This window comes from Cricetulus griseus, chromosome 4 (genome assembly GCF_003668045.3).
Source record: "Cricetulus griseus strain 17A/GY chromosome 4, alternate assembly CriGri-PICRH-1.0, whole genome shotgun sequence".
Lineage (NCBI taxonomy): Eukaryota > Metazoa > Chordata > Mammalia > Rodentia > Cricetidae > Cricetulus > Cricetulus griseus.
This window is the reverse complement of record NC_048597.1, coordinates 97,340,499-97,364,977: the sequence shown is the minus strand read 5'-3', so window position 1 is coordinate 97,364,977 and position 24,479 is coordinate 97,340,499. Positions and strand designations below refer to the sequence as shown.

General features: G+C 46.6%; 1 protein-coding gene across 1 annotated transcript in view; it reads right to left on the bottom strand.

Annotated features, from left to right (window-relative positions):
* Ksr2 (kinase suppressor of ras 2) overlaps positions 1-15,212 on the bottom strand; it is a 334,523-nt gene extending 319,311 nt beyond the window's left edge. Inside the window, exon 1 of the mRNA XM_035444175.1 lies at positions 15,033-15,212. Coding sequence (XP_035300066.1) covers positions 15,033-15,212 — 180 coding nt within the window. The remainder of the gene's footprint in view (positions 1-15,032) is intronic.
* Between the last annotated feature and the right edge of the window lie 9,267 nt (positions 15,213-24,479).

Genomic DNA, 24,479 nt, shown 5'->3' with positions numbered 1-24,479 from the left:
AACTCAGAGATCCACCTGCCTCTGTCTCCCTAGTGCAGGGATTAAAGTGTGAGCCATTACCACCTAGCCTTTACTTAATCTTAACACTATTCTGGGGGCTGGAGAGAAGGATGATCAGTTAAGAAGACTTGTGGCTCTTCCAGAAGACACCCACATAATGTGCCTCACAACTGCCTGTAACTCAAACTCCATAGGATCCAACACCCTCTTTTGGCCCCCATGGTCACACATACACAAGTGACATACATTCATACAGACACATCCACACAAATAAAATGATAAAAATAAACATTTTAAAAGAAATTTAATTAATTAAAAATGTTTCAGAAATGATTTAAAATAAAAGCATTGTAAAGGAAACAAGCTGTACTAATTAATAAAGAAAATAAACTACATGGCCAAGCTAATTGACCTAGGAAAAGCATTTGATCAAATATAAACTCAGAGTGAAACGGGAACACAAAAGAATGTCTTAATCTTTTAAAGGAAAGGTTAATATACCAAAGCAATATATTTTAAATGCCCAAGGCAAGCATCATTATGATGGAAAAAGTGAGTGTTTTCCCCAAAAGACCAGGAGCAAGGCAAGGATGCCTGCTCCCACTGCTCCTATTAAATATCACAGTAAAAATCTTAGCCAGTAAAATAAAAAATTTAGTAATACAACTATCCCTATTTGCAGACAGCACAATTATCCATGTAAAAAATTCCCACAGCATCTACATTTTAAAAATTCCTAGTATGTTTATTCAAATCACATGATGCAAGGTCAACAGGAAAAAAAAGTTGCTCGAATTTCTAATGCTAAAAAGTAACAAATACAAATGAAAAATTTCCAAGTCATGTAATTAATTACAGATGCAAGAATAAAATGAAATACTTGGTTGATTGCATGAAGGGTCTACACACTGAAAACCCTTTGCCAACACCATACCATCTTGACCCCTGTGGCTTTAGACTAATTCTTAAAATAAAATAGTTTCAGTTCCTCCTAACTGCTCCTCCTCTTCCTCTCCTCTCTTCCCTTCTTCTCTCCTCCTTTTTCCTCAACACCATTTTGGCTACTTCATTCATTTCTCTTTCCATTTTAGAATCAGTGTGTTTGTCCCCATTTTTAGAACTGTGCTATGGAGGTAGAGAGATGGCTCTATGGTTGAGAGCTCTTCCAGGGGATTTGGGGCTGATTCCCAGCACTCCTATGATGGCTCACAACTGTCCATATCTCTAGTTCCAGGAAATCACATGCCTCTTCTGACTTCTGCAGGAGTGGTGCATACACATCCATGCAGGCACAACAGTCATACATGAATTAAATAAAGAAATCTACAAAAAAAAAAAGGAAGTTTAAAAAAGAAAGAAGTTTGGGGCTGGAGAGATGGCTCAGAGGTTACTGCTCTTCCAGAGGTCCTGAGTTCAATTCCCAGCAACCACATGGTGGCTCACAACCATCCCTTCTGGTGCCCTCTTCTGGTGTGCAGATATACATGGAAGCAGAATGTTGTATACATAATAAATAAATAAAATCTTTAAAAAAAAAAAAAAGAAAGTTTAAAAAAGAAAGAAGTTTGACATCAAGGAGCTTCGGGGATGGCTCAGCCAGCAAAGAGCTTGCCACCCTGGCATGAAGACCTGAGTTTAGATCCCCAGAAATCATATAGAAATCCAATACAGTATGTGGAAGAGACAGGAGGATCCCTGGGGCTCCCTGTCAGTTGAGCCAAGTCAGTGAGCTCTACATTCAGTAAGAGTAAGGAAGACAGCTGAAATGACCTCTGACCTCCACATGCACTCACATACATGCCAGTGAACTTGTAGTGGTGGCCACACCCTTTGGGCGTGGTTTCAAGTGCAGACCTGACCCAAAATAGAGGAAGGGCTGGCATGCTCCCTCTTGGGGGCCAAAGAACAGAGACTGCATCTCCTGGAGCAGGAAAACCACACTACAACATGCAAAAGACACGACTGATCATTAGGACTTCATCAGATTCTAAAGGTTCTGCTCTGTCAGAGACATTATTAAAAGAAACAAAAAGACAATGCCCAGGGGGGAGGGAGGATTCACAACTCTGTATCTGAGTAGGGATCTTGCTCAGGACCTATAAAGAACTCTCAAGGACCGTACCCAACTGTCCTCAATAGGGAGAAAAGTGTTTGGATGTTTGCTTTCTGAAGCTCTGACTAAACTCTTGCCCAAAGCAGCTGGAGGAGGAGATTTCTGGTAATGCTTACAGTCCATCACTGAGGGAAGCCAAGGCAGGAACTCACTGAAGGAAAATGGAAGCAGGAACTGGAGCTGGGTCCACAGAGAAAGCTGCTCACTGGTTTGCTTTCTGACTCTACTCAGTCTGACCAGAGAAAAATCTGATGGAGGCACTTCCTCCACTGAGGGTCCCTCTCCTCAGGTGTGTCAAGTGGACAACCAATATTAGCCAACCCAAGCTTGAACCTGTATGTTCTCAAAGAGTGTGGATGCAGGAGAAATAATCCTACAAAAAGCCCTCAGCCTCAGGCCTCAGGCCTCAAGTCTGAGGATGCCCAGCACCCACACAGCATAAGGAAGGAACTGGCTCCTAAGAGTTGTCCTCTGGCCTCCACAAGTGCTGGCATGCCAACTTCCATCTCTGACACACACAAATGAATAAATAAAACTTAAAGCAAAAACAAATAGTGACTGTGGTGGTTTGAATAAATGACCCCATAGGCTCAAATATTTGAATGCTTAGTCATCAGGGAATGGCACTACCTGAGAAGGATCAGAAGATGTGTCCTTTGAGGTTTTTCAAACGCCCAAGTCAGGCCCAGTGTGGCTCTGTTCCTGCTGCCCATGGATCTGGATGTAGAACTCTCAGCTATTTCTCTAACATGTGTGCCTGCATGCTGCCATGCTTCTCAACATGATGATGGGCACGAACACACACGCACGCACACGCACGCACATCACACACACACACACACATTCACACACACACATCACAAACACACACACACACACACATCACACACACACACATCACACACACACACATCACAAACACACACACACATCACACACACACACACACACACACACATCACACACACACACACACACATCACACACACACACATCACACACACACACACACTCACACACACACATCACACACATACACACACTCACACACACATCACAACACACACACACACACATCACACACACACATCACAACACACACACACATCACACACACACACATCACACACACACATCACACACACACACACACACACACACACATCACACACACACACACACACATCACACACACACACACACACATCACACACACACACACACACATCACACACACCACACACTCACACGAAGGAAGTACTGCCCTGTGCAACCATGTAGAAACGAATCTCACAGACACTGTGTGAGAAAAAGCCAATCTCTAAAGAAATGCACCCAGTGATTTCATGCAGAGAACAGTCTTTAAAAGTGGATGGCCCTCAGTTGCCAGGGGCAGGCAGGTGGGGAGGGAGGGGTGACTATCAGATGGAACAGGAAGGGGTGTGAGGATCGTTCATCAACCTGAGCAAGGCAGCTTTTACAAACCCACCCATGGGTTAAAACTCATGGGAACACTCAGCCAGGTGTGATGGTGCACACCTGTAGTTCCAGATACTCAGGAGACTGAGACAGGAGGCATGGGAATGTCCTTCTGTATATATGTTTCTCTTATTGGTTGGTGAATAAAACACTGATTGGCCAGTAGCCAGGTGGAAAATAGGCAGGGCTACCAGGCCAGGAGAAGGCTGGAGAGAGGAAGTCAGAGAGAGGCCGAGAAGAGACACCATTCTGCCCAAGGAGTAACATGTTGGATTACAGGTAAGCTACAGCCTCATGGCAATACATAGATTAATAGAAAAGGGTTAATAATTAAGACAGAGCTAGCCAGTAAGAAGCCCTAGCCATTGGCCAACAGTTTATAAATTAATATGTCTTTGTGTGTTTACTTGGGGCGAATCATCTGTGGGACCAGGCGGGACAGAAACCTCCATCTTCACAGGAGGATTCCAGGAGTTCAAGATCAGCCTAGGAAATACAGTGAGGAAGGGAACGAGAGGAGAAGAGAAAAAATATATATGAAAACACACAAATAAATAATAAGCAAAAAGTGGCCTTGGGAGACAGCTCAGTGGCCAAAGCACTAGCTCCACAGGGCAGAGGACCTGAGTGTAGTCATTAGAACTCACACAAGGCCAGGCACAGCAGCACACATCTGTAGTCATGGTGTACCTATGCCAAGATGAGAGACTAAGGCAAAGGCAGAAGCATTCCCAGAAGCCCAATGGGCTAGCCTGGTGTACACAGTGGCAAACTTGTCTCAAAGGAGATGGGAAGTGAGAAGCAACATCCAAGTTTGTCCTCTGTCCTCCATGCATGTGAGCAAACACCACACACACACACACACACACACACACACACACACACACACACACGTTTCTTAAAAGCCAAAATTTTAAAAGCACGTGGTGTATCATTTTACTTAACATAAAGGTTCTACCTTTAATCTCAGCAGTTGGCAGGCAGAGGCAGAAGCAAGTGGATCTCTGAGTTGGAGACCAGCCCTGGTGTACAGAGCAAGTTCCAGGACAGCAGGGCTGTGCAGGGAACCCCTATCTTGAAAAACAAACAGCAACAAAAACAAACAAAAAGCACACAGCTCTACACTAGGCAAAAGTTAACAACCTATGGAGGAAAAGGGAACACAAATTTGGTTAATTTAAGGGCCAACCAAGATCTGGATGGAAGTTTGGTTGGCTCTGCTGCACATATCTGGCAAAGCTAAGTGATTCTCATTCAAGACCCAAGCTTGACTTTCCTTTCTATATCAAAGAAAACTCACAGCCTGACCATCAACCTGTGGTGTGCACACAGACTTAGAGGAGGAGTGTATACTCATGTCCACCGTCCACTCTGAACCCATCAAACCCTGTGATGGGCTGGAAAGTGATGATACGTGAAGTGAGGGACTAATAGATGGACAGCTGTGTGGTAAAAGAATCGAGGGATGCAGTCCAGGTCACAGGTGGTCAAGTGCAAATTTGCTGTTTGTTTGAAATTTGCTGCCTGGTCCCTTGACTTAAGGTCATGGGTTAGGGTCATAGAAACTTCAAAGATTCGCCAAAGAATTCTACTCCTGTAGCCTGAATGTTATGTATAATGCTGTTTTGAATTATCACCAAACATAGATTCTCCAAGTTGGATCAAAGATGAAAATGCAAAATGTGATACAGAAACCAATTAAAAACAAAGTTCCTGGGTGCCCCACTTCATGGCCACTCCTGTCCATCGGAGGGCCTCCGTTCTGAGTGCAGCTGCCAAACCAGTCAGCCATTCATTCATGGATGAACACAAGTAAAACCCTCACTGCTTGGGGTTGATGTGATGCCTCAGGGAGTAAAGGCGATTGCCACCAAGCCTGATGACCCGAGTTCACGTCCCAGGACTCCCAACATGGTGGAAGGACAGAACTGAGTCCCTGTTCTGTCTCCTAGCTGTCCTCTAACCTACACACACACACTGCGGCACAAGCACCAATGAGAGAGAGAGAGAGAGTGACAGTGCATACACACACACACACACACACACACACACACACACACGAATACATAAATGTAATAAAGATATTAAAAGCAACTTTATTAGGGTGAAAAATACACATAAAGTTTCCACTCTAATAATTTTCAAGTTTATAGTTCAGTGGCACCAGGTACCCTGGAATGCTGTATAACCACCGCCATTATCAGCCCCGAAAGGAGTTCAGTATCTCAAACAGAATTCCATACCCATTACACAGTGACTCCTCACACCCAACACATTGTGTTTTCGGCTCTACTTTCTATGTTTAAGTCCCAGCACCCAACTCAAGGGGAAGGAAGTGGAGGGGAGGAGGAGGGAGAGGAAAAGGGAGAAGGGAAGAAAAGAGTAGGAGGGGAGGAGAGGAAAAAATACCAATACTGTCCCACACAAGTGTCCCTTATGCCACTAATGTTGTTTAAAACTTTCTAATGCCCTGGGGGGATGGGGAGAGGCACCAAGATACATGTGAATTAACTCTGACACAGTTAAACCAGTATACCTAAAATATTGTCATTTCAATGCTCCCAGTATAAACACATTACTGAACCTCTTTTCACTCTTTGTAGTGCTCTAAGACATTAGAAATCCTAGTATAGTCAGATCTCAGATAGGATCCCACCACACCAGTGAGCTGGGCTCTCTGTGGCCCCCTTAAGTTGTCTCCATCGTCCTACATTTCAATTCAAGAACTGTCACCCAGAAATACTATAGCCAAACAATATTTCATTATTACTCTATAGCCATCACCTCCAGCAACATCAGAAACAGCCCCCTGCCCAGCATCTGCTCTGTCCTGACCTTTCTCTTTGGGGTCATGCCACCTCTGAAGATATCACAATATAGGGTGAATCTACCTGCTCTTTATCAGTGTCTGCTTTGCCACTACGACAGCTTGGGTCCAATCGATTACTTTAAACCTCTGCAAACTCGCTTGTAAAGCTTGATCGACCACAGTTACGGTCATGACCCACTGGAGAGGCATTCCAGCCTGGAGGAAACCTGCAGGAGAAAATCGCTCCAGGCTTCAATTTGCTTCTCCTTCTCCTAGGGGTGTTCCTTGTTTCCTCCCAACCCTCAGCTTCTCCGGCTTCCATCCCAGCCATCTACTGCCCTCAGTCACCCTCAGTCTCGGAATATCTCCCCTGTCCCAGACCCACACAGGGTAGGAAGAAGGGAACAGGAAATTTAGTCTTCTCAAAAGTTGAGTGGGAACCTGGAAAACCATTGCTCATTGCAGGGAAACTAGAAAACTCTGAGATAGTTAGAAGCCATTCCAAAGGGAGGAGGAAGGCAGAGATAGTTTGCCACTCAGAATTCTGAGAAACCTCTACAATGGAGTTGGGGGTGAAGGGGAGCATGGGGTTCGAGCATACTAACCTTGATCAAAACCAACAAGTAAGAAAATAAAATATGCATTCATACCGAGGATACAGGAAACAAGCCTTTTCTAACACTGTTCATTGACAGCAATTTGATGAAACTTATTAAGAGTCCAGAAACAGATTCACTTCTAGGAACTGGACACAAGCCCCAGCCATAGGATGTCCAGTGCAGGCTCATCACAATGGGAAGTCACAAATAAAAGCACCTAGCTGTAGATCTTCAGTCATGGATTATGGAATAGCCCTGGGACCAGCTGAAGAGATGGCTCAGCAGTTAAGAGTACTGTTTGCTCTTCCAGAGGTCCTAAGTTCAATTCCCAGCAACCACATGGTGGCTCACAACCATCTGTAGTGGGATCTGATGCCCTCTTCTTGAATAAAGTTGTGTAAGCAGATAGAGCACTCATACATGAAAGAAAAAAAAGAGAAAAAGAAAGGAAGGAAGGAAGGAAGGAAGGCAGGAAGGAAGGAAGGAAGGAAGAAAGAAAGGAAATAATACTTTAGGGCTTGTAAGATGGCTCAGTGGGTAAATGTGCTTGCCACCTAGCCTAGAGACCCAAGTTTAATCCCAGAACCCACATAAAGATGGTAAAAAAAAAAAAAAAAATCCAAACCCACAAAGTTGTCATGGCATACACAACTACACATACACACACACACACACACACACACACACACACACACACACACACACACACACCAAACAGCACCTGAATAATTAGGAAAGTTGTGCTTAATGTAGGGAACGGCCACATAGTTCCAGCTTTGTGCGGGCTCCCGCTTGCTCATCCAGATGACAAACATAAGCAGCTCAAGCTGGCAGTGACTGTGGAGTGCAACTTCCCCACACAAGACTTCCTATCACACAGAACAGCACCAACAGTGGCTTCTTGAACCAGACACCAAGGAACAATCCTCCTTTTTTTTTGAGACAGGGTTTTTCTGTGTAGCCCTGGCTGTCCTGGAACTCATTCTGTAGACCAGGCTGGCCTCGAACTCAGAGATCCACCTCTCTCTGCATACCAAATCCTGGGATTTCAGGCACGCACCACCACTGCCCGGCCCTCCATTCTTATTTTATTTCTCTTCTTTTTGAGACAAGTCTTGCTATGTAGACCAGGCTGGCCAAAAATCAGAAATCGGTCTATCTCTGCCTCCCAAGTGCTGGGATTAAAGGTGTGCAGTGCCAACCCTGGCATACAATCCTCAATTCTTTGTGTCTCTTCACAGTACCCAAATCCAATTTCTCGGTATTTCTCATCCCCACCCAATCTACCCCAACTCCATTTCCCTTGCAGCATGCCTAGCACATGCCACTCCAGAACTTTGTTCATGTTGTTCCCTCAGCCCAGAACACTCTTCCCCAGGGGAGGTGTATGGTCAGCTCACTCATTCCTCTGTCCAATACACACATCTGTTTAGTTTCGACATCAAGGTGCCCTTGATTAGAATATTCAAATGGTTCCCAATGCTTCCCATCTCCTGGAATGTACTGCCATGTTGCCTCTGTCTTGTCCATGCCCCATGGTTGGCCAATGGGTCGTTTGTCAAGGCTGTAAACAAGGGCTAAAGAAGACAGGCACTGGGACTGTCCTCTTGTAATGTTGCTTCTGCTTCAGTGGAACAAAGCCAGGCTATCCTCTGGAGAGGTAATGTAGGGGACACTGAAGCAGTCAGCCATGTGAGGAAGGATGTCTTGAGTCCTCGAGTCCTAACGGAGTCACCAGATGAACACAGGCTCATTAGGACCCAGGGGAGCCACTCATCTTGGGGTGGCTTTTTCTGTAGAAAAGACATCTGTGTAGTGTGTGTGTGTGTGTGTGTGTGTGTGTGTGTGTGTGTGTGTGTGTGTGTTTGAGTCTCTTCATTCGCCTGGAGATCACTGAACAGATGACACTGGTCAGAGCCCTAAGTATCTGTCTACCTCATTACTTGCTGTACCAGAGACCCCTTGCCCTCAGCAAACTGAGTTTTCTCTTCTTCTTTGGCCCAAAGCCACTGCACCACACACACACACACACACACACACACACAAACACACACTTCCAAGGAGGTTACATCTGAACTCTAGCTCAGGAAGGCAGGCAGATGTGATGAAGGTGACCTGGGGAAGGAGGTTCTAGAGCAGTTCTGACTTCTCTGCACTTGCTGCCCTTCCTGGATGTAAACAGAGATGCTACAAGACTGGAGATTGATGCCTGGGAGAACAGCGGGTCCGTCAATCCACAGGGAACTGATCAAGCCACCGTGCTCTGTTGGGGTCCAGTTACCACACCAATCCCATTTAACTAACCTTTGTAGCAACTCCCACCAAGAATGGGGGAGGGGACTGTTTCCTTCTCCATATATCCAGGTAGACCACAAGACTTACTCCAACTCACGAAACTCAGTGGAAACACTGTGTAGCCTCACACTCCCTTGCAAGCGCTGTCCTTGTTCTCCTGGGACACTAACATCATAAGAAATCACCCAAACATTGACCTGCAAGGCTCCTCATCCTATCTCCAAACCTTTCTTCCAGCTTCATGTGCCCTCATGAATGAGACTAGACAAGACTAGCAATAGAATCGCCAAATAAGCACAGTCCACAGACTCACTGGAAATTGTCCTAAAGAAAGTTCATCTTAAGCACAGACTTTCCCAAATGGACTTAAGCCCAGGGAGGGCTCATTACAAAGAAACCAAGAACTGAGGTGAACATACAAAGAACAGTGTTGCTAAGTGTGTCCATAATGTCTGTGCCACACGAGGAGATGTCATGGCATCTGCCATTGGCCACAAAACCCCTCACTTCCCTCCCCTAGAAAATCTGACCACAACAGAGTCAGCTCAGAGACATGTCCCAGTGCATGACCAGAGTGTTCCAGCTCTGGTGTCACTTGATCAACATCCAAATGACCTCTGTCAAATCCCATTCCTCCTCCAGGGCAGGGATGAACCAAGTCTCCCCCACTGCCTATTCTTGTCAGACCCCAAAATTAAGAACATACAAATACATATATTTAAAATGTATAACAAGTCAAAAGAAAAAGAATACATCATGGTATGTGAAAATAATATCAAACTCAAAATTCAGGGGCCATGAATACAGTTTTATTGGGAACTTCCCCACATGCCCACACCTGGCTGCTGCAAGCTATGATAGCTCAGTAAGTGTCTGTGAAACTTGGGGACTACAAAGCCTAATGTATTTGCTATTCAACCCTAAACAGAAAAGGCTGGCTGGCCCCTGTTATAGATTGTCATCAGATTTGCTGTCTATCATCTTTTTACAATATTAATTCTAAAACCTCTGAAGACTTTTGTCTCTTCCCACAAAGAGATGAAAGTGGTCAGTGTGACTCTCCTGTGCTAAGTAAGACCCCAGGAATCAGGGGCTTCATTTCATTTCCTGTGACACTCCATCAGGCACCCTCCATTCTGAGCGAACTGGTACCCTAAGCGTCACTGTGCTGTCTAGAGAGCCACAGGGTCACCATTTCTACAATCTCCACCCTTCCCAACCATCTTTCCACTCCAAATCCCCACCTCCCCAGCTAAGCAGGCCTCCCTAACTGCCTGGCCAAGTTTCCCCTGGTGGATTCTATGAAATAAATACCCCCTCCCCCAGGGTAATCCTTGGGAAAGGAAAACATCCCAGACTCTGTCCTCTCGGAGCTACAATGTGCACAGGTGGCATGGCAAAGACTCTGAGAAGTCCTACACTGTCTCAAAAAACGAAAAAAAAAAGTAATTTTCAACAGTATTCAGTCACAGCAAAGGGAAAAGTAATAAATACATTCTGCCCCTCCACTATTGTCTGTTTAGTACTTACTGACACTTTAGTTTGTTAGTGTGTTTAAAAGTGTCATCCTTGGTGATCCTTACAAACACCCACTCAGGCAGGAATTTTTATCTCACAATCATCAGTTTGGGTTAAAATGTTTACATTTGTATCCAATATAAATCGGAGCAACTAGAAGCCAACCTGCCTCAAACTCCACAGCATGGATTTTCTTCTCCATCAAAATATCTACCAATAAAATATAGGGCTGGTGTCACTTGTGGCCCACCCAACATCCTTTTGTACCTTCCCCCATGAAAGCAGAACCTTGACTTTATACGGGGTCATCCCAGCAAGGAAAATGATGGATTTCGCACTTTCCTCCATTCAGCCTCCCTTGCAGCTAGAACATGTGGCCAAGAAAAGATAACTGAATATTGCTGTTGAGAAGGAAGGTTACGATGGGAAAGCCTTTGTTTCCTGAAGCCAAAAATATGAAGTTTCCATCTCTCCATATTCAAGAAGTCCTCCTCTTTCCTGCTTGAATGCAGATGTCACAGCTGGAGCTATGGAAGCCATCTTGTAACCATCACAGAAAGGCTATCAGACTTTCCTTTGCTGTCTCCCAAAGGACTGAGTGTTTGGCCTTCATTGTCACTTTGCTGTGATGTAAAACTTTCTTCCCTACCCAAGAAGCATGCTTTGTGATGGCCAAGTTCGTGTTGAGTATTTTTGTTTCTTGAGGAGAACACACTGTCATCAATGTCCTCAGGGCAGTCTATTCAATCAGTAACTTTGGTGTTTGTGAGCAGAGAGTTGTCACCATTAAATAGCAGAAACAGCAGGGAACCTGCCTCTCAACATGAGATGCCTTGAGCCACCCTGGGATTCTGCCCAAGAGATGGATGCCATCAGATGCAGCCCACTGACCTAGACCAGAGCCACGAGCCAAATAAATCACCTAAATATACTTGTGGGCTGGCAAAATGACTCGGTGAGTAAAAACACTTGCCTTGAAAACCTGAGGACCTGAGTTCAATCCCTGGAATCCAAAGTAAGAGTGTGTACTTATATTCACATGCACAATAATAAAAATTCAAGATGAATTTAAAACAAAAATTAATAGCTGGAACACAACATTTATGTACTAATGGATTAGGATTTACTTTTGTTGTTGCTATTTGTTGTTTTTGTTTTGGTGTTTTTCAGAGCTGGGGGCTGAAGAGGATATATTAGGCAAGATCTCCACCACTGAACTACAACCCCAGCCCTCTTGCTTTTTAACTTGAAGCACAGTTTCACTATGTGTCCCAAACTAGCCTTGGGCTCTCCCTCCTCCTGTCCCAGCTTCCCAAGTACTAGGATTACAGGTGTGCACCACCACGCCCAGCTTGGATAATTAATTCATAAAGTGACCCTATCAAAACCTGAATCAGAAACCTGGGGGTTGGGGTTATAGTCAGTGGTAGAGCCCTTGTCTAGCATTCACTAGGTCCCTGGGTTCAATTCCCAGCACCACCAAAGAAAAATGACACACAGAAGCATACTGTCTGCTTACTAAATGTAGATTCCTGGGCACTCCCTCCAATTCCAGCTAAATTAGAATGTGGTCGTTAGATGCTGGGCATCGACACTTAGCCAGCCCCTACCCACCCACTTCCCCAACACCCCCGCCCCGTGAGACTAGGGTAGAAAACCTAGTGAATGCTAATTCTAGCAGGATCATACCCTCCCTGGCACTCCTCCATTACCCCCTGGTCCTAGAGAGTCAGAAAACTGAAATTGGCATAATTGCTCCAGAGCAGACACTAGGCAATATGGATCAAGCTAACCAACAGAGAAAGATGCATTCCCTATTGTGCTGCCTAGTTTTGTGTCAACTTGACACAAGCTTGAGTCATAAGAGGGAAGGAACCTGAACTGAGAAAATGCCTCCATTATATCTGGCTGTGATCAATGGGGGAGGCCCAGCTGGTTATGGGTGATGTGATCCCTATGGTGGTGGCCCTGGGTTCTATAAGAAAGCAGGCTGAGCAAACCATGGGGAACAAGCCAGTACTCGGCACCCTCCCTGACCTCTGCATCAGCTCCTGCCTCCAGGTTCCTGCCCTGTTTGAATTCCTTCTCTGACTTCCTTTGATGATGAACTGTGATGTGGAAGTGTAAACTAAATAAACAATTTCCTTCCTAACTTGCTTTGGTCATGGTATTTTATTTCAGCCACAGAAACCCTGACTAAGGCACCTATGATTCCAACTCCTTGACCAACACAACAGCACCTCTGTCCCCCAGTTACAAATGGAAACCACCTTCACCTTGCAGAGAGACAAAAACAGAGCCAAGTGCCCACTGTTGGTTTGTGTTTGCACAGTGCTGGGGATTGAACCCAGGGCCTGTGAGTGCTACAAAAGCGCTGAACCACTGAACTACATCCCCAGCCACGGAGGGCCCAGCTGTGTCAGTCATCACTCTCTTGGGAGTCATCAGAAGATGGAATAGCAGGAAACACGTGAGAAACTTAAGCTGTAATAATCAGCCTAGCATGGCGGTCTTGGTGACAGAGGGTAGGAGAGGCATGGTGGTGGCCTTCAGGGATTATCTATATCAGCTTTCCCAGGTATAGTTCTGAACAATATCTGTTGTGGGCTCCGTGCAGAGACCTGGGCTGGGCTAACACATCCTATACTTTTTCTTCCAGCAGCAAATGTTAGCCAAGCCTTTTCTCTCTCACACTCTTGAAACTCTGAGAAAGGCAATGCCTGTGCCTCCCAACACACTTCCCGCATCAACATTTATCTTATTTCATCCCCGGGATCATGTTACCACCTGACAGGTGAGCACAGACATATATCTGAGGGTGGCGAGTGCTGTATTAAAATATACACACACAAACTCCTCTTTCCAAATGATAGCCTCCTGCATACTGACTATCTGGACAAATTTAAAAGCATGCCGGAGAAATAAAAGGCCTGAAAGTGAATCAGAGAGGTGCATTCATGCAGATGACCCGGTAGGCCAAGACTGAAGACTTCAGGCTTCAGGAACTCACAGCCAGAGAGAGACCAGTCCAAGCACCATGCTCCATGATACATGCCACGCCACTAAAAGGGGAACCCTCCTTTGCTCTGAGCTCCACAGCCACCACCTCCTGGCAAATGCCAGCTAGTAGGAATTCCCAAATTAAATCAAGCAATGTGGACAGCTGGGCCATTTTGTGAGAAGGAAGGTGAGGGGGCTGGATCCATCTGACATTTTGAACAAGGTGGATGCCCAAGGATTTCAGAGCACAGGCCTTTCCCAAAACCCTGAAAGCTTCCTCGGAGAAAATGACCTTTGAAGGAAAATAGTTCCTTCTGTCTCTTGTGGAACTTTGTAGCCATCCCTGTCACCGGCTCTCAGCAAACTGCTTCCAACTCTGCACAAGTTCTGTTGGAGAGATGCTACAAAGAGCCAAACATAGCACCTTCTGCTGGACCCCCAACCACCAAGTCTCACCAAGACAACCCAAGAGGATTTTCCCCACGCCACCTAGTGCAAGAACCACTCCAGGCAACCTTAATATTGTTTCTAGTTACACATTTTGGGCCTTCATCCACCCGGGTATGTCAAATGATTGTCTTAGAAATGAGTAGTTCCCTGGGGATTTATTTTTCAAATGCATTTGGTTTCCTAAGGTGTCTATGGGGAGGGGGATGAGGAGTGAGACACAGAGCAAAGGGTCGAGTCTTTCCATTCAGGCAGCCCCATCAAACCAGTCAAAACCACCTTTGACCACCTGCAGAACGCACAAGGTCACGTGGGTTCCCTGCAGCTCCTTAACGTGTCACCCAGCACACAAGCCCCCTGTGGCATATAAACAAATTCCCAAACGCAAAACAAAAAAAAAAGAAAAAGAAAAGAAAGAAAGAAAAAAAAGAAAAGAAATAATAATAATAAAGTAAAGAACTCCCTCCTCCCACAGGAAAAGAATAATCATGGCAACAGCAACAACCCATAATAATAAATACGGAACAGCAATTATTACTGCTACCACCGCCACCCGGCCGAGCACAGACAACAGCCGCACTGGGAAGGGACATCCGCGCTGGCTTCGCCAGGTGATAAATCATAGCGCATCATTCGTGCCCACCTGCTTTACCCTTCCCCTCCCCGGGCCCCCCCTCAACAAACAGAACCCCAAAGGGATGGGGACGGACTGGAGAAGGGGAAGGGAAGGAAGGATTGCCCCCCTCCCAATCCCATCCCAGGCAACACCTACCTCCAGGGTCCTGATCTCCTTCTGCGTGAGGTCGTTGGAAGCTGCACACTTCGTCCTAAGCCCTTCCAGATTGGAGATGCTCAGGTCTATCATGTTCTGAACCAGCTCGCACTGCTGCAAGGCTTTTTGCAAACTCAGAGGTTGCTGTTCCTCGCTTTTCGTCATGTTTTCCTCATCCATCGCTTGCTCTGCAACCCCCCTTCCCCTCCTCCTCCTCCTCCTCCTCCTCCACCTCCTCCCAGAAAGAAAAAAAGGGGGAGGGAGGGAGTGGAGGTAGAGGGAGTCCACCCCCCCTACGCCTCTCCAACCACTGCGACTTCTCAGCAGTGTCTCCTGAAGAAACCCAACATCTCACACAAGCTTGAGGGGGTGGGGGGTTGGAGGAGGGGACAAGAGCCAAATTTATTATTATTTTCTGGGGGGAGTATCAGTCAGTCTGCGTTAGAATGTCCCTTGTCTCTCTCCTCTCTCTTTCTCTGTGTCTCTGGTCCCTAAAAAGGGAGAGATGCCCGTTTGTCAGAAGCCAACCAGGTGGTAGGGTGCAGTCTGTACACTTAGGAGGAGGAGAAAGAGGAGGGCGAGGAGGAGGAAGGGGAGGAGGAGGAGTGGAAGGAGGAGACAGAGGGAAATAGAGCTCACGCTTCTCACAGCGGCTCCGTGAAGGGCGGAATTATATGTATATAAATCTATTTGGCCGCCTGGCTTTTATGTCAAAAAGGAGCGCGCCTGCCCCCCTCCCGGTCGCGGTGACACGGCATGGTTCGCGGGTCCCCGCGCTCAGCGCGCTCTCAGGATGCTGTGCGCACGACTGGCGCGGCTGCGGCGCCCACTGCGGCTGGCTGCAGTCTGCTCCCCGCGACAACGCTGCTGCTGCTGCTGCTGCTGTTGCTGCCGCCACTGTCGCCGCTGCTGTTGCCGCCGCCGGGCTCCAGGGGTGACGGCTCCTGCCTCGCTCCACACCGACATCTTGCCTGTCAATCACAGGGCGGGGTGGGGAGCAGAGCGAGGGATGCAGCGCCGAGAGGCGCCGTGCGCGCAGCCGGTCCCCGGGTCCCCCCACCCCGGGCGCGCCTGGGACCCGTTGGCGGCAGGCTGCGCGTGCACCTGCCCGCAGGGCCACCCTCCAGCCTGGGAGGCGGGGTCCCTCGGGACTGAGGGGCTCGCGTGCTGAACGCAGCCGCTACGATGCGGTGGGGATGGGAGGGGGAGGCTGGTCCCGAAGGTGGTGAGGAGGCCGGGCCCGGGGGCGGGAGAGGTACTTGGTGGCCTGGGTGGGGGTGGGGGCCACTACGCCAGCCTGGATCTCGCGAGACGAGGCCGGAGTGCGGCTCAGCAGGTGCGCGGGGGCCCGGGAGCAGGTGCGCGCCGGGCTTACTGGGCTCCGAGTCTGTGCGTCCCGCCTGGCTTTACGGGTGTCTGCTTGTGTCTTGGGCGGGGGTGGGGGGGTGGGGGACAAACCTTAATGGGTTTCCCTGAGTTGGGGCGGATATGGGGACGACTACTACCTGGGCCTGATCTAGCTAGGGTCCTTTTGCAGAGAGACTGGAGGCTTTCTTTGCCTTGCTCGCGATTGCCACCTTGTCCCACAAAGGCCTGTGGAGTCTAACTCCAGCTACCAACCCTACCTTTTGTCAGCCGCCTAGGATAAAGGAGTAAAGAACACCTGAGTACATTTTAAAGACGTTGAGGGAGGGGAAAGATACTTTGTGACAAGTGTGAAAGGGGAGAGCTATAAAAAATTCACAGTTCACTATGCAGTTAATAAAGTTTTACTGGAGTGCTCTGTTACAGATACGCTTTTTATTAATTGATGGGGAGGGGGGCCGAGCACCGCAGCGTGCCTATGAGGTCTGAATACAGCTTGTGAACACAATTCTCTCCTTCCATGGGTTCCAGGAATTGAACTTAGGTGTCCGTACTCGCTAAGTACTCTCCACCAGTCTATTATAAATTAATAAAAGACACAGCCTTTCTTCTCAGCCACTTGTGATGGCGCCTGCCTTTAATCCCAGCACTAAAGAGGCAGAGGCAGAGGCAGAGGCAGAGGCAGGCAGATCCCTGGGAGTTCAAGTCCAGCCCGGCTGGTCTATATAATGAGTTGCAAGCCAGCCAGGGCTACTTAGTCAGACCCTGTCTCAAAAAAACAAAAACAAAAAACAAAAAACAATATATATATATATATATATATAATATATATATATATATATATGGATAGAAACGAACTGAGATGAATTGCCCCCAAGAGGCTTTATTAGGAGAATAGCATCCATCAGGACAGCACATGGACAGCTGGGGAGGCTGCAGCCTCACAATTATCACCACCCACTTGCGAATGGTTCATGGCTCCTTCTGCCCTGTTGTAAAGCCAGTGGTTGCAGCAGAGATGGCATGGCTAAAATATTTACTATTTGGCTCATTCCAGGGAGCTATGCCAACTACAGATTAAATCAGTGTTCTCTATACATAAACTCTGCCCTGACCACACTGCATCCTAATTCTCTTCTCTCTCACTTTTTTTCTGGTCATTCAGGATGAAGTCAAATGTTGTCTCAAGCAGGCCACCTATCTCTGACTGACAGATCCAATAGTATCCCTAAGGAACTGCCACAGGCTGTTTTCAGTAATGAGTAGCCCCTGGTGTGGCATGTGTGTACCTGAAGTCCCAGCCCCTTGGGAGGCTGAGGCAGGAGGACTGCTGGAACAAAGGAGTTTGAGGTCAGCCTGACAACATAATAAAATCCCCTAGGGGCGAGGAAGGGGGGAGAATATATTAGCAAAAAGCATCCTTTCCTCCCATCTCTGGGATTCTAGGAAGCAACGCTAAGAGCAGTGTGAGACTCAGAACAAATGCTGAAGTCCGTCATCCCTAAAGAAAGCCACCTGTGGCAGGGAAGAGAATGGACCCCACTGGCAGCCAAGTTGGATCAAATTGATTTTTTAAGACTTGAGCCATAGGCCTTAGAATTCACATAGAGTTGAATCACGATGTTCCAAATTTCCATTGGGCTGGGTGTGTTGTTCAGTGGCAGAGCACTTTGCCTAGTACCACAGATGCAAAACATGCTCTATCCATAAGAAGGTCAGGCAACCAATTTTAAGCACTATGAAGTATCCAGAGTTGGGTTGGACCACAATGTTGTCTCCCTTCCTATTTTCTCCGTTTTTTCTTTGTTTCCCTTGAACTTATTGATATCTGTTACTTTCAAACCTTCTCTGACTTCAGCGCCTGTCTGCCTATGAGACTCTTTCTAGTTACTATGTTTCTCTTTGTTTTCAATGATCCTAATTCTTAGTAAACCTTGTTGAATTTCTCTTTTGTGCCAGAAACTGTGATTGAGACGTAGATACTCGCTAAATGACACTGTCTAGCCGGGAAGAGAATGGGGAATGACCACAGCTCCATTGGCAGAGCAGGGTGAAGGGTGTGTTTCTGTTTCAATTCGGATTCAATCTTCCTTGTTTACAAAATCCTCTCTCCCTGATCCTATAACCTCACCCCTGGAAGCATTGCAAGACTTTTTGGAAACTGTTTTGTTGTTCTGGAACTTTCTAAGTGGCTTTTCAGCCTTTTACCCTGTGGTGCGGTCCAAATCTGCCAGTTATGCCAAGTTAGAACATGCCATTTTCAGACTCATTTTCAGTTCTTCTCTGGGAGATCAAACTCTCAAAACTTCCTTGTTTTGTCCCCACAGACTGATGAGATGAACACAAGTTCTTCTAGTTCCTCTGCCCCGGCCACACGTCACAGCAACAGTCCATTTACCTGATGAAAATTTATCTAAGCCTCTTTCCTGACACCCATATCAGCTCACCTACTTATAATTCTCCTGTCTCTGGAACCTTGAAATGTAACCCTTCTGGTCTCAGTGTCTTCCACAGATCCCTTTTGTGTTTTTGTTTTTCTGAGACAGGGTTTCTCTGTGTAGCTTTGGAGCCTATCCTGGCACTCGCTCTGTAGACCAGGCTGTCCTCAAACCCAGAGATCCTCCTGCCTCTGCATCTCGAGAGCTGGGATTAAAGGCGTGTGCCAGCACTGCCCCACCACCCACAGATCTCTTAAAAGGAGTTTAGCAGGAGTCCATAGTGATGATGGGAGTGAATTTGATATTGTTCCAAAATGGCTTCTCTGCTTGTCAACAACAAAGATATTTCTACTGAAACTTAGACAACAAAATAATCATAAGTCATCAATTGGCAGAGCAACTGTGACTGCATCTTCGTCCTGTTTGAAAACAGCCCACATTATGGACGTCACCTCTCTATAGGAGAAATGCTCCTTTTTCAGAATTGACTTTTAAATTTTTTAAAAGATTTTATTTATTTATTATGCATACAACATTCTGCTTCCATGTATATCTGCACACCAGAAGAGGGCACCAGATCTCATTATGGATGGTTGTGAGCCACCATGTGGTTGCTGGGAATTGAACTCAGGACCTCTGGAAGAGCAGTCAGTGCTCTTAACCTCTGAGCCATCTCTCCAGCCCGACTTTTAAATTTGTATTGATCTTTATTATGTGTGTTTATTGATATGTGTGTGTGCACAAGTGTGTACATATGGGCTGTGTGTCTCTCTGTGTGTAAGACATAGTGGACATCTTTCAGGTGTCAGTTCTGTCTTTCTACCATGCGGGTCCCCAGGGATCCAACTCAGGCCATCGGGGTTTGTAGCAAGCACCTTTATCCCTGAGCCATCTTGCAGGTCCTGAGGTCCTCTTTCAGAAGAATCCTTCTAGCCATCAAGTACCATGTGATCCTACTCTGCCATTAGAAACCACACATGGAAAGAACAGTGGAGAGGAATCTGATGGGAACATGGGAGACAATAACATACCTGCTTTCAGGTACCAGGTCCCACAAGAGTGGCGATGTCCATGCTGGGGGCCTGAGGCAGTGTTCACAGGCATCCCTTATGGTTGCTTTGGGCATCACCCTGCCCTCACAGCCCAAGTTGTCCCTCTAGTCTTCCTGGGGAGTCTTGCTAATCATGCCCTGGTCTGCAGTCCTAACTAGTGGGTGGTGGGTAGATTCAGTAGAAATCTTCTCCCTCTCTGCCCTACCCCCTCTCTCTGGGGTCTCTTGTAGCCTATAGCCTGGAACTTACTATATAGCATAGGGTAACTTGGAACTTATGACCCTGCTCCCTCTTTCCTTCCAGTGCTGGGATGTAGCCCCAGTTCAGGAGTCTGCAGTGGCATCCAGCTCCCTCCTTGCCTGCTCTCCATCACATGCAGGGCTGGGCAGGAAAGGGACCATCCTCACTGAGAACTGATGGGCATAGATTATCAACTGCCTGGCTGTGTCCTGCCATCCACCCACCTGCTGACCCAAGGGGCACACAGGGAATCATTAGAGACCTAAAGATCTGGGACCCCTGAGCCAGGTGGTGGTGGCACACACCTTCAATCCCAGCACTGGGGAGGCAGAGGCAGGCTGTGAGCTCAAGGTCAGCCTGGTCTGCAGAGTTTCAGGACAGGCTCCAAAGGTACACAGAGAAACCCTGTCTCAAAAAAAAAAAAAAAAAAAAAAAAAAAAAAAAAAAAAAAAAAAAAAAACTGGGACCCCCATCAGGGTTAAGGCACACAGTGATGACCTCCTATGTACCTGTTTCCATTCTTGCCCTAGGAAGCACCCCACAGCTCCCAGAGCCCTTTGGCTCAGTCTTTTCAGGATGGCTCAAGCCCAAGCATGCTTTGAGATGGTCACCTGGCCCCTGGGGAACAGGATAAGCCTGTCAGGGAAACTTCTAGATAAGATCTTGACCTTATGTATAGGCTGGAGGTTGAGAGTTACAGATGGTGAAGGGACAAGAATGACCACCTCTCACCAGTTTACCCTCTCCCATCACCTTTGAGTTTTAGCCAAAATTCTGGGACACCAGAAGTGACACATTCTACCCTGCCTGATTGGTGATGAGCTGGCCTCAAGGTTTTCCAAATTATCTTGGGCTCACAAATTGGGGAGGAGTGGTAGATTAGGAGGCCAAAGGGCCATCCACCTGGACCAACATTGACTTTGTAAACACCATGCAGCCAAGGATGACCTTAAACTTCTTGATACTCCTGCCTCCACTTTTACTATATGTGGAGGCTGGGCAGGGCGGTGCTACCATGGGTGGTTTCTGCAGTCTGGGGATCAAGCTCAGGCCTCCACACTCACAAAATGTTCCATGTGCATGCCCACATGCACACACACACACACACACACACACACACACACACACACACACATACACACACACACTTAATTACTGAACATGATACTTTTTTTAAAATGAATCTGAATTTGTTTCAAACATTTATAAAACTGGACACTTGCATGCCTACCTGAGCTGGAAGGTTTTGTTGTTGTTTTGTTTTGTTTTTGAAACAGGGTTTCACTCTGTAGCCCCGGCTGACCTGGAACCCTCTATGTAGACCAGGCTAGCCGTGAACTCACAGAGATCTGCCTGCCTCCTCTGCCTCCCAAAGGCTGGGATTACAGATGTGCAGCCCCACACTCAGCTGGAGCTGGAGTTTGAATGGGTCTGTCATGGAAGTATGTGCCAGGTGTGCATGTTGTTCGCATGTCATCCCAGTGGTGGGGAGGTGGAGACAAGGGGGATCCTGAGAGTTCTCTGGTCAGTCTAGTCTAGTCTAATCAGTGAGCTGCAGGTTAAATGAGAGACCATTTCTCAAAAACAAAAAAAACAAAACAAAAAAAAAAAAAAAAAAAAAAAAAAAAACCTAAATGGAGCGTGACTGAGAAGACAGCACAATATTGACTTCTAGTCTTTCAACACATACACAGCTACAAAATGAAAAGCAGTGTCAAAAGAAAGTCATGAAAGCTTGACCCATCATTCTGAACTCTGTATCCGAGATCCCTCTTTTGTCCGACTCACCTGCCCCCTTTTTCAGTGATAAGGACCCCATGGTTCTATTAGGCCTGTCTTGCCAGGACACTCCTTACTGCAACTCTCAGGGTTCAGAACTGGGGGAGACTGTTGAACACTCTTCTCCTCTGGGATCACATAGAAGCTTCCAGCACTGTGAAAGCTAGTCAACTGGGATGAAACTTCCAGGTTTGAACCGATTTGGTTTCTCCATTCCCTCCTGCCATGATGTCACACGCTTTCCAATCAACCCGACATCCATGGAGCTGAATGGCCATGGACTAAAACTCTAAAAGTGGAAAACTGATGGGGGATGTCCTCCTATATACTGTGAATATGTTTCTCTCATTTATGTGGGTTGTGGGAGGAATGAGAGTGTATCTTAGTTAGGGTTACTATTGTTATGATGAAACAGGATGACCAAAAACAAGTTGGGAAGGAAAGAGGGAAAGGGGTTATTCAGCTTACACTTCTGCATCTTAGTCTATCACTGAAGGAAGTCAGGACAGGAACTCAAACAGGGCAGGAACCTGGAGGCAGGAGCTGATGCAGAGGCCGGGGAGGGTGCCGCGTACTGGCTTGTTCCCCATGGCTTGCTCAGCCTGCTTTCTTATAGCACCCAGGACCATCAGCCCAGGGATGGTCCCACCTACAACAGGCTGGGTCCTCCCCTAAAGATTACTGATACAGTAAATGCCCTGTAGGCTTGCCCACAACTGGATCCTTTTAAAAAATAATTTATTTATTCTTATTTTATACACATCGGCGTTTTGCCTACATGTATGTCTGTGTGACAGTGTCAAATCTTAGAGTTATACAGTTGTGAGCTGCCATGTGGGTGCTGGGAATTGAACCAGGGTCCTCTGAAAGAGCAGTCAGTGCTCTTAACTCCTGAGCCATCTCTCCAGCTCTACAACTGGATCCTAAGGAGGAATTTTCTCAGTTGAGGCTCCCTCCTCCCTGATGCTACACCTTGTCTCAAGTTGACACAAAACTAGCCAGCACTCAGGGGGTTTGCAGGTATGTTTGGTTGTGTGAAGAGAATAGATGTCAACTTCAAAGGAACCATCTCACTTGTTTGTTTTTAGACAGGGTCTTTCTACATAGCCCTGACTGCCCTAGAACTCACTATGTAGATCAGGCTGGCTTTGAATTGACAGAAATCCACCTGCCTCTACCTCCTGAGTGCTGGGATTAAAGATGTGTGCCACCATGTCCATCTCTCTCACTGTTTTTGAGGCAGGGCTCTCATTAGGACCGGGACTCACCCTGGCAGGCTAGCCCCAGGAATCCTCCTGCCTCTGTTTCCCCAGAACTGGGATTATATAAGCATCTATAACCTCATAGGTTTTTTTTTTTCACATGGTGCTGGAGATCAAGCTCAGATCCTCATACTTGCATGGCAAGCACTTTACCAACTAAGCTGTCTCCCTAGTTCGAATTTGAAAGAATAAAAAAAAATGTATTTTGACTGTCTGCTTGAAATACAAAGAAGAGGTTTAAAGGCTCTTCAGGTTGACTGGAAGCATGAAAATGGAGTTTCTGTACTGCCCAGTGCCATAGACATTTAGTCCCAAATAAACACACAGAGGCTTATATTAATTACAAACTGTTTGGCCAATGGCTCAGGCTTCTTATTAGCTATCTCTCTCTTAATTATTAACCCATTTCTATTAAACTGTGTATTGCAATGAGGCTGTGACTTACCCATAATGCTACAGCATGTTACTCCTTAAGCAGTTAAATGGCATCTCTCCCAGACTCTCTGTGTTCCTCTTCCCTAAATTCCTAGTGTAGTAGCCCTGCCTATACTTCCGGCCTGGCTACTGGCCAGTCAGCATTTATTCACCACCAAACCAATAAGAGAAACATATATTCACAGCATACAGAAGGACCTCACCCATCAGAAGCAACCTTTCTCAGTTTGGGGGGTTTACTCATGCTTACCTGCAGATGGTGTGTGTTTAAAGCATACTTCTAAAATCAAGTTCTGTTGGACTTCAGTTAAATGCCTTGAAAGAGAGAGTTAGGGGGATCAAAGGGTTGGGGTGACATATCTACAGATGGCCATTCTTTTTTTTAAGATTTTTTAAATTTATTATGCATACAACATTCTGCTTCCATGTATATCTGCACACGAGAAGAGGGCACCAGAGCTCATAACGGATGGTTGTGAGCCACCATGTGGTTACTGGGAATTGAACTCCGGACCTTTGGAAGAACAGTCAGTGATCTTAACCTCTGAGCCATCTCTCCAGCCCAAGATTCTTTGTGTTCTGCTGTCTACTGTATTATAAAGTGTGGTGTAAGTAACAACCTAATACAGTGCAATGGAAATGTGACAGCAACTTGTATCTTTTTTTTTTTTTTTTTTTTTTTTTTGGTTTTTCGAGACAGGGTTTCTCTGTGGCTTTGGAGGCTGTCCTGGAACTAGCTCTTGTAGACCAGGCTGGTCTCGAATTCACAGAGATCTTCCTGCTTCTGCCTCCCGAGTACTGGGATTAAAGGCGTGAGCCACCACCACCTGGCTAACTTGTATCTTTTTATCACTGTGTGTCCTTACATGGAGTATA